The sequence below is a fragment of the Diceros bicornis genome, chromosome 39, assembly GCF_020826845.1.
Source record: "Diceros bicornis minor isolate mBicDic1 chromosome 39, mDicBic1.mat.cur, whole genome shotgun sequence".
Classification (NCBI taxonomy): Eukaryota; Metazoa; Chordata; class Mammalia; order Perissodactyla; family Rhinocerotidae; genus Diceros; species Diceros bicornis.
Window position 1 is genome coordinate 9,902,459 of NC_080778.1, and position 11,044 is coordinate 9,913,502.

Consider the following 11,044-nt stretch of genomic DNA (forward strand, 5'->3'; position numbering starts at 1 on the left):
CCAATCATCAGCAAATCCTATCAGCTGTACATTCAGAATATCCAGGATCTGACCACTTTTCACCACACCCATTGCTACAACCCTGGTCCCAACTGTTACCACTTCTTACCTGGTCTATTAAAAACCCCAGCTTCCCCTTTTGGCCACCCCCCACCCTATGTCACTCCTCTGCTCAAAATCCTCCCAGGGCTCCCACCTCCCTCAGAATAAAAGCCGGAGTCATTACAATGGCCTATAGGACCTGGCCCCAGATAATTCTCTGCCTTCTCTCCAGTCCTCTCCTTCCATTCTCTCAGTCTCTCATGCTGCTCCAGTCACAATGGCTCCTTCACCATTTCCCAACTATGTCAGCCGTGCTCCCTGCCAGAGCCATTTGATGCTCTTCCCCCCGAAAGACGCATAGTTCACTCCCTCACTTCCTTCATGGTCGGCTTGAATGTCACCTAACAGAAAGACCCCGGGATAGTGCAGCCTACGTAAAACAGCCCCGGCCCGCAGCTCCTCTTCCCCGCCTCAGCGTGTCAACCACAGTGCCCAACCCACACTGCCTCCTCTAAAGGGTCAACTCTAAAGATACAGGAGAGATCCAGGCTGCTGCTATCCGTTGTGGTAACACTTCTGTGGCGGACAGCAGGTGGAGAAGCCTCAGAGGAACCACAAGGATGACTCACTGGAGACACTGGTGTCACTTCTAGGAACCCACTTCTTCAGCACTTCCATTCTGGTGGTTTGCGCTGCTATTTGCAGCCCGGGGGCGAGAAGCAGGGAGTGCTTGGGGAGTTTTGTGTTTTTAGTACAAAACAGTGTTTTAAAATGTAGAACTGGTTTTAGACTAGAGATGATCCTACAGATGGCAACAAATTAATTTTACACACAATCAAAATCCAACAGTCAATCTACTCCTGCATGAGCTGTCTCCGTGCACTCGCACATTTTATCACACAACACACGCGTATGTGTGAAGAATATTCTCGGCCTTAAAGCCCAAAGGTTCCAGTTAAGAAGACAGCCCCTCAACTTTCCTCCCAGGCCGCCCACTGGCAACAAAATTTCAAAGGCCACTTTTCACTGTTTCCACATTCCTTAATTTTTTCCTCCATATCCTAAAACAAAACGAAAATTAATACTTTCACAATCTCTCTGATTTCCTACAACTCTCCTCGCTCCCTGTGAACAGTAATACTTGTAGGAATCTGCTCCCTGGCCCAGAGGAAGCTGCCCTCCATATGTTTACCGAAGGACGGCTGCCCCAGGAGATCTAAGAGCCCATAAAACAAAAAAAGAAAAATCCTACCCAAGGTCTCTAGCTGATGTGAAGGTCAAGTTTCATGTTCGCAGGAACTAGAGGGACTGGGATTTTCCCCCACTGTGGAGGATTCACACCGACCTGCCCCCTGCGCTGGTGAACACAGAGCCAGAAATAGGCAGATGACACACTGCTTTGGGCACCTCAAAACCTAGCCAGCAGCAGCTGGTTTCTAAGTTGCACAGCAAAGTGGAGTTTACCAAGTGCTTTTACATCCATCCCACGGGCTTGCGTTCTCCTTCCCTGTTCCCACCTCCAACAGACGCCCTGGAATCCAGGCCAGCACCCGTTCCCTCCTTCCAGGGAAGCCGGGCGGGGTCTAAGTGCGCCCAGGAGCCCCTTCTGACCACTGACCCCCAGGCAGAAGTCAGCTGGGGCTTCTTGACTCCTGCAGGAGATGCACAAGGAGGCTCTCTCTTCCTCCCTGGATGTGGAACTGCTGCAGTCACCACAGGAAGGAGGTTAAGCCAAGAAAACTGCCAAGAAGGGCCCAGGGCCCAGGGCCTGCCCCAACATATGGCACCTGGCACCCGCCCACATCCCACACCTCCGGCCATCCAGCTCCTCCTGGTTTAAGGGAATTTGAGGTGGACTTTCTGCTACTCGCACTGAAGGAATCCTGAAGGACACATACCTCAGAACCACAGAATTGTGGATGCAAAAATGGACCCTGAGAATCACAGAGTCCAGTGGTTGTAAAACTTTTTTAAATGACGTAAAGGTTTCTTTCTCAAAAGGACTCTTAGGTGGAGTGCCCATGTATACAAGAGGTAAAGAAGAAATGCTCCCAAGGCACTAACGGAGAAGGCGGGGGTGCAGAGCAATGGGCTAAAAATATCACTCATCTAACAGAGCAACTCTAACCTATAGATAAAAGCAGTCACTGCCACCACCATTTATGAGCATGAGGACCGGCCAGGCACTTAACTACATTCTAATCCTCACACCAACCCTCAAAACAGGGTCGCACCAAAAGGACACCAAAGGGAATTAAGACCTCACAGGACCCGGAAATGGCCCGAGACCTTACAACTAGTAAAGGGAGGCGTCCAGATTCAAAACCAGGACAGGGACTTCCAAACTTCACTCCCATCTCTCTCAGGAGGAAACAGATCCAGAGAACAGAAGTGATTTGCCACAGCCAACTCAATAATCCAGCTCTCCCGTCTCCAGCTGCAGGCAGAACACACTGCACTCTGCCCATCGACATCAACATGGTTTTAGCAGCTGTCTCCTGGCAGGAACAGGGCTGGGGTGACACTGGGGCAGGTGGAAAAGGACCTAAGACTCAAGACCAGCCACAGAGACACACCAGCCAGAGGAACGCCCTGCCCAGCCCTTATCTCCTCGAAAACAATTGACAGCCAAGTGCCAACAACGGCTCCCAGCCCCGCCCTGCACAGCTGCATGAGGAGAGGCCACAGATGCCCAACAGGAGCCTTACTGCAAAGAGTACAGCCAGGAATCACCAGTCGTCAGCAGGGCACCAACACCGTGAAAACAAGATGACAAACCCCAACAGAGAAACTGGGCCCAAGGAAAGAGAATTAACGGAGCAATCAGAGCAGAACCTTACGAGACATCTTCCGAGGGGTAACGAAAGCGGTGGCATGCACGAAGAGAGAACATGCAGCTGTGAATACAGCAGTCCCCCCCTAATCCATGGTTTCGCTTTCTACAATTTCTACAATTCTACTGTTACCCGCGGTCAACCACAGTCCAAAAATATTAAGTGGAAAATTCCAGAAATAAACAATTCCTAAGTTTTAAATTGTGCGCCATTCTGAGTAGCATGACAAAATCTCACGCCATCCCGCTCCGTCCAACCTGGGACATAACAAGTCCCTTTGTCCGGCGGATCCACACTGTATACACTACCCAACCATTAGTCACTTAGCAGCCATCTCGGTTATCAGATCGACTGTCATGGTACCACAGCACTTGTGTTCAAGTGACCCTTATTTTACTTAATAACGGCACCAAAGCGCAAGAGTAGTGATGCTGGCAATTCGGATATGCCAGAGAGAAGCCGTAAAGGGCTTACTTTAAGTGAAAAGGTGAAAGTTTTCAACTTAATAAGAAAAAAAATCATATGCTGAGATTGCTAAGATCTATGGTAATTTTTATTATAATAAATTGTTATAATTATTCTATTTTATTCTAAGTTATTGTTGTTAATCTTTTACTGTGCTTAACTTATGAATTAAGCTTTATCATAGGTATGTATGTATAGGAAAAAACAGTCTATATAGGGTTGGAAACTATCTGCCGTTTCAGGCATCCATTGAGGGTCTTGGAGTGTATCCTCCATAGATAAGGGGGCACTACTGTACACATCAATTGGAGACCTTGTTGAAATAAAAAAAAAAAATCAACAGAAAAGCTGAAGAGCTTAGAACAACAGGAGACTCGCTAACCTACGGGACAGGAGATGAGATATTCTTCTGGAACCCTGTCCAAAGTGGTAACCAGATACAAAGCATTAAAGACAAATCAAGCAGGACAAAGAATAAGTCACAGTAAAGAAAAGCTGAACAGCACAATTAATGAAACTTTGACCCAAAAAGAGAACATTTTTTCCAAACATATAGAACATTCCCTACTTGACTAGGTGCTAGGCCACAAAGGAAGTGTCAATAATTCCACCACAATTACTGGCCACAAGGTGGGGGGGGGGGGGGAATCCATTTACCCAGGGAAAAAAGATTTTTAAAAGTTAGTGGGTCCAAGAAACAGAAATATTTAGAACTTTTGGGTCCAAGAAGGAAATGTTTAGAATTAAAGGATAAAAACTTTACATCAAAACCTATGAGTGGTATGGTCCTCAGGACAAAAAAAATACAGCTTTAAATTCATCTCTTAATTATATAAAATGATTTAAAATAAAAGATCTAAGCTTTCAACTCAAACTGGAAAAGGAAAATGAGGTAAAAGTTAGCGATAGGGCAGAAATTACTAAAATCCAAAGTAAATGGTGATAGAAATGGTAAACAAGACAAAATGCTAGTTCTTTCGAAAAGACTAGAAAAGGTAGACAAATCTTTAGTAAATATGATTAAGGAAAAAATGCACAAATAAATATCAGGAATTTTTTTAATTTACAGATAGAGTATTTTCAAAAGTGTAAGAGTAGCATGCTACATATGTGTATATGAATATATAACTAAAATGACAATTTTCTAGGAAAATACAGAGTACCAAAACTGGCTCAAGAAAAAGCAGAAAATCTGACTAGAAAAATAAAGTAGATAAAACAAATGGTAATCAAAACACCTCCTCCACTATACTCCATCTCCTTAATGGCATCAGGCCCAGATAGTTTTACTGGTGAGTTCTACCGAAATTTAAGGAAGAAAACATGTCCATCTTATACAAAACTGTTCCACAGCATATAAAATACTGTAAATAAAATACTGTAAATAAAATAAAAGCTAACTAGCTCTTTCCATCAGACAAACATACTAAACTCAGCCAAGAACAGCACAGCAAAGAAAATTACAGCCCAATCTCACAGCTGTGAGCATTCTACATAAAATATTAGCAAATAGAACTAGATACAGTCATGGAAAAAAGTTAACTTTCACCCTTTCCTCATATCATACATAAAAATTAACTCAAAAAATTGATCATAGGGCTAAACATAAAAGTTAAAACTGTAACACTTCTAGAAAAAAATCACAGAAGAAAATCTGTCTGACCTTAGAGTAGATGAGTGGTTCTCAACTGGAGGTAATTTTGCCCAGCAGGGGTCATTTAAGATGCCTAGAGACAGTTTGTCACAAGTGGGGCGAGGGTGGGGGGGGCAGCTACTCTTGGCATCTAATGGGCAGAGGCCAGGGATGCTGCTTAATAGCCTACACTGCACAAGACAGTCTCCACAACAAAGAATTATCCAGCCCAAATATCAATAGGGCTGAGGCTAAGAAATCTTGGGGAAGGCACAGATTTCTTAGTCTACAAACCATAAAAAAAAAAGATAAAGTTCACTGAAATTAAAAAATATCTGTTCTTCTAAGGATATACTAAGAAAATGAAACGGCAAGCCAAAGACTGGGAAAAAATATTCATAATACACATTACCCATACCTAAGAAAGGACTTGTATCCAGAATACATAAAAAACTCTTAAAACTCTTTAAAGAAATTTTTTAACACTGAGATACCATTACAAACCCACCAGATTGGCTAAAATTTAAAAGACTGATAAGATCAAGTGTTAACAAGGATGCAGAACAACTGGAACTCTCACATATTGCTGGTGGGAATGCAAAATAGCCAACCACTCTGGAATTCAGTCTGACAGCTCCTATGAAGGTAAACACTCACGATCCATTGAGAAATCCCACTCCTACATTATCTACCCAAGAAAAAAAGGAATGCACATGTCCACACAAAATCTTGTACATAAATATTCACAACAGCTTTATTCATAATAGCCAAAAACTAGTAACGTCTAGATTACTCTTGAATCAAAGAGAAAATCAAAACTGAGATTACACATTATTTAAAAATTAACAAAAATAAGGAGAGGAGGGTGTTCATGGTTGCTGGCTCCCTGGGGAGAGCAGTCGTGGCCAGCAGTCTTCCAGGAACCCAGTGTGGCGTTCTGTTTATGGTATCTCCATTCCAGCTCTGATCCCTCCTAGTTTTTTTCTCTGCTTAAGAAATACTTGGAGAATAAATGAGTTCTGTGTCACCTTGCCAGGAATAAAGGATAAATTCAGGCCTCTGTCCCTCCCTGGTCACGAGTCAGTGCTGAGGAAAACAGGAGGACTCCTAAGTATACCCAATTTCAGCTACTTCCCCTCCTCATACAACATCCATGACCAGTGGAGGCATTAACAAGAGGTCTCCGTGGCTGGGACAATTCAAAGGAAAAAGAACAGAAAAAGAAGAAAAACAACAGTAACTGCAAAGTAATCAGCTACTTTCTGCCACTAGCCCTGTTGAATTCTCTCTGCCTAGTACCATACGGTTTTATATGCCGAGATCAAAACAAAGATGAGAACATCTAAATTATTTTTCTCAACCCTCCCTTTTAAAAATCCCTCTATGAAGCACTGATAAAAGATGTGAAGCCCAATTAGGAATTCACTTCCTGGGAATTTGTCAGGATGCTACTCTAAGAATTAATGCATGAGATCTCATGTACCCATAATGAAGAATCTTGGGCATCTACACACACTTATTGTTGCAAGAAATGCATACACACAAATGGATGTGGTCCAGGTTTAACATGTGGCCCAAATTAGGCAGATAAGCATCATTCCTTCAGAAAAATCGCAGGAAAAAAAAATCTCCTTAGAGACAGCAACTAAATCAACCTTAACTCCCAGCCGGCTTCGTTATTCTCTTGTCCACAACATAATAAAACCTTTCCAGCCTTTCCAGCATTTATATCCAAACAACTAGGGGGAAATTTGTTCGGAATAACTTTTAAATTACTTAACTACTTAAATCAAACCAGCCCAATGCATTGTTTTATAACTAGTACAAACTGTTACGACCTCACTAATTAAGGATGCTAACACCTAAAGGGTGGAAACTCACCTATTAAATACGTGAGGTGGCATTTTACAAAGTGTAAATCATACAGTAATGAGTAAAGCTACTGACTAGTGGAGAGCATCTGGGTCACTTTTGGTGACTCTGTGTGGCCCAGCCTCTGCCCCCTCTTCCTCTGGGCCCCTTCTCCTCTTGCTCTCTCTGGTCCTGCCCCAATGACCTGCAGGCATCCCTCACCAGCACAAGACCCCTTCGGACCTCTGGACCTGCCAGTCCCACAGCTGGTCACAGTGGCCTCCAGTTCTTTCTGCTAGCGCACCACCTCCCAAGAAACAGCTGAGTGACTCAGGCTCCCCAACTTCTCCCACAGCACGAGACTCACCTGGGGCAGCAATCCTCCCACTTAGAACACACGTGACTGAGTGTCTCCACAGGACAAGCACTTACTGAAAGCGCTGCGCAGAGCCAGACACACTGTGGGAAACTTGCCTTTGTTGTCCCTGCTTTTCAGGGCGCGACTGGCAGAGACCTGTTCTCTCCATGTGCACAGATGTAATCAAAGCTGCTGCTGAGAGCTCCTCCACTCGCCTTCCTCCCTCCCAATAACTGACTGCCCCAGGCACTGCACCCCTGCCCACCACCCTGACTCCACGAGTCATCAGGGCCACAGCTGGCCCTGAAGCTTTGCCCTCACCCGAGGGCCCACATGGTGCCCTGCACGCACCCCTGACTCCCCCGGTTGGTCCTAAGGGACTGTAGATGTAATGTACCCTGTGGGGCTTTAGAGACCTGGGCTTGGGAGGAGGGGATGTTTCCCTGGAAACCCAACTCCATTTTTTGGAGATGATGAGAATTGACCACAAGGGTCTCGTTGAAGCTGTACCATGCCTGGGCACTCCAAACCCGTTGAGATGGATGACAGGGATCTGGGTTCTGCCCTAGGCACCAAACCACAAGGAACAAGATGGTTTTCAATGGAAAAATGTGTTCCGTAGTACAAACAAGGAATTTACAAACATTTGGAACTGTGATCCTGTGTCTATCGAGGACTGCAGCCATGTGACCAAGCTGCACACACACACACAGTAACACTTGCAGAAGTCTACTTTCCACACTCATAGTGGAGACTGGGGTGAGTTATGTACATTTCAGCTAAATGGATGGCCAGGGATGGAGTAAAAAGGCAGCTTAACACATCCTGCTTTGGTGATACTTGGTATTAAAAAGATGATCAGCTCACATTCCCATTCTTCAAATATCCACTAGAGTTAAGGAACTTTTGGCGAGTGTTATAAAAGTACTACACAGATTTTTGACCCTTCCTCCCCCCAAAAATTTTAACAAGTATTTAAGCCAAGTAGCCATTGAAAACAGGAACAGGAAAAACTTCACTTTGCAGGTATTGAGTTTAAAGTAGATTCAATACAGCTCTGGAGAAGTCTCAGTGCGAAACCACAGAGCAGTAACAAGGGAAACAAACGCGAGCAAGCCCACCTCTGCAGAGAATGCGCGGTTTGCTGTCCTAAGGAAACCTGGCAGACAAACCAAACGTACCAACTTTAAAATATTCTAAAGATGCAGAGGGCACATTTATCATACTAACAATGCATATCACCCTTCAGAACATTTCAGCATTCACTAAGTTACGTCCACATGTGACTGTGGGCAGGAGTATTTAAAAATACAAAGGCTATTTCCTACTGGACCAAGAGGCCGTGTTCCACCTGGAGGTGAGGTCAATGAATGCAGGTTCAAAACGCAGTGATGACTAACCTAACACAAAAGGAAGGGCCCCCAGCATCAGCCACAGAATATGGGTCTGCCCTTGAGGCCAACTTGAACTTTAACTCCTAAGAAATAAATTCCAATTTGCTAACAAGACCAAGACTTCCACACCACCAGCCCAGCTAAGTTCATTTCTTATGGATGTGTTTGGTCACAGCAGCCATTATTCCAAAACTCCCTCCTTTAAATGTCAGTTGCAGCCTGACCTTGTATCAGTTGCCTGCCTTCTTGCTGTACCACGCTCATTACTTGAGTAACTATGTATCATAGGGCAGCTAACTGGCCTATAAACTAACATACAGCAAACTCCCCCTCTTCCCTTCCAAAAAAGGGAAAAGAAATAAAGAATATAGTCCTTTCCAAAGAGTTTTACTGTAAGCTCTGCCTCATTCTTCTTAGAATGATAATTTCTGCAAATTCTGAACTCAGGGGTGCTAATAAGACCATCTCTGATAGAAGGGAATAAGAACCCCATAAACTCCACCACAAACTCAAAGATCAGCACAAAGTGGGCTCAAATTCACTTCATTCTAAGAAGTAACTTGCTAGTGCCAGGGAGAACTGCTGATCGCTCACTATTCTTTCAGAACTCTTCCTCCTGCTTGCTTTCCACCAAAGATTAAAAAATAAATAAAAGCTGGATTTTCCATCATTCAAAACAGTCCAGAGAAGGTTGGTCAGAAAATTCTCGGAATTGGCAGTTCCCCAGCCCCGGGCCTCCTGGCCATGGCCGGACACCAACAGCCCTCGATGGGTCTAGCGATTATACAGTCATGGTTCCCAGAGCAAGACTCCACGAGAATAATCCACTCCGGAGACAACGACATCATGTGAGCAACTAGACAGGAAGTTAGGTTCGGAGAAGTGAAGGATAAAGTCGTGAAAGCCAATACAGGATGACCACCCCCCGCTCCCCTGATCAAAAAGAAAACAAAAGTCACCTTCTGAAGAAAAACTACTATAAAGAGAAAATGGAACACCGCACTGAGGAAATGAACCAGCAAGTGAAACCAACCCCCCCCTAACTCCAAGGCCATTCGCGCGGGGGAGTCTTTCCACACTCAGGGGCCTCTCCAAAGCCCCGCTAATGGAACTTTGAGGACAACGTGGAGCGGGAACAAAGCGGAGCTGTAGTTCCTACGTCCTCCAACTTTCGCAGGCGCACCGCTGCGAGGGGGCAGGCGCTGGGCGGGAGGCTGCCCGCAGTGTGTGCCCCGGACGGTTCCGGGCCGCCGGCCGCTCGGACACAAAGCCACCTCGGACTTAGTGATAGCCACAAGTGGCCAGGCAGCGGCCTCCTGGGGCCAGCGCCAGGATGTCGCGCCCCCCGCGCCCCCCGCCCGCGCGCAGCACCCCTAGTCTTTCAGCCTTGGGCACCACGCGGGCAACTTTCCCTCGGGGGCGGGGAGCCCCAGCCCGGTCTAGAGGAGACTTGGGCACCCCGGCCCCCTCCCCGAGCGCCCCCGGCCCCCACCCAGTCCCGGCGCGCGCCCGGGGCACCGCGAGCGAAGCCTGCGCCCCGGCGGGCCACCCACCTGCACAGCTCGGGGAACTCGGAGCCCTGGGCCCGCGCGGCCCCCGGGGCCCAGACGAGCAGCAGCAGCTGCAGCAGGAGCAGGGAGCGCGGCGGGCGGCCGGCGAGCGCGGGCCCCAGGTGGGCGCTCCGGCCGGCGGCGGCTCCCATCGCGCCGGGCCCGGGCTGCACCGCGGCCGCGGGACCAGCGGCACTCGGCCGCCGGGGGCCGCGCCCGGGACGTGGTCGCGCCGCCAGGGCGGAGGCGGAGACGGAGACGGAGAGGGGCAGGAGCAGCACCAGGAGCGCGAGCGGAGCGAGTGCCCAGGGGCGCGCGGCTCGGCTGGGCTCGGCGGCGGCGGCCCCGGAACCGCGTCACGTGACCGCGCCCGGCACCGCCCCCTCCCCCGCCCCGCTCACATGACTCCCTTGTTCAGGTGATCCCCGCCCGCCGGCCCCGCCCAGCTCGGTCACGTGAGCGCGGCACGCGCCGACCAGGAAGCGGCGCGGCGGGCGCAGGTGAGGGGGTCTCGGCCTCAGTTTCCCCTGGCGCGCACTCTGGCTCCAGACGCGTGCGCTTCCTAACTTGGAGTAACCGTTTCCCACCCTTGACCGACAGACAGGGGAAAATAAAAAGGCTTAGATTAAGTGCCCAGCCGTCAGTGCCACCGCACAGCTGTGTGTGGCTTTGGATCCGTGGCGAATGGGGACACACTTTTCCTGCCATGCCGAGTCAAATCCCCGAGCCCTGTGCGGGAGGTTCCAACTTTTGGCCTCTCACAACCTTCTGTGGGATGTTCTTTCCCAAGCGTGGGCTTGCTGCAATAAGGAAGGAGGCACGAATACAGGACCGTGAAATAGAAAGGAGGCGGAAAGTCTAACTATCCCTCGAGTGCCGCTCAACAAAGCTTTATTAATTCTTCCACTCAAGTATTT

General features: G+C 47.6%; 1 protein-coding gene across 1 annotated transcript in view; it reads right to left on the reverse strand.

The window, feature by feature from the left end:
* Positions 1-10,433, reverse strand: part of IGF2R (insulin like growth factor 2 receptor) — a 116,108-nt gene extending 105,675 nt beyond the window's left edge. Inside the window, exon 1 of the mRNA XM_058534045.1 lies at positions 10,131-10,433. Coding sequence (XP_058390028.1) covers positions 10,131-10,279 — 149 coding nt within the window. The 5' untranslated portion in view covers positions 10,280-10,433. The remainder of the gene's footprint in view (positions 1-10,130) is intronic.
* Between the last annotated feature and the right edge of the window lie 611 nt (positions 10,434-11,044).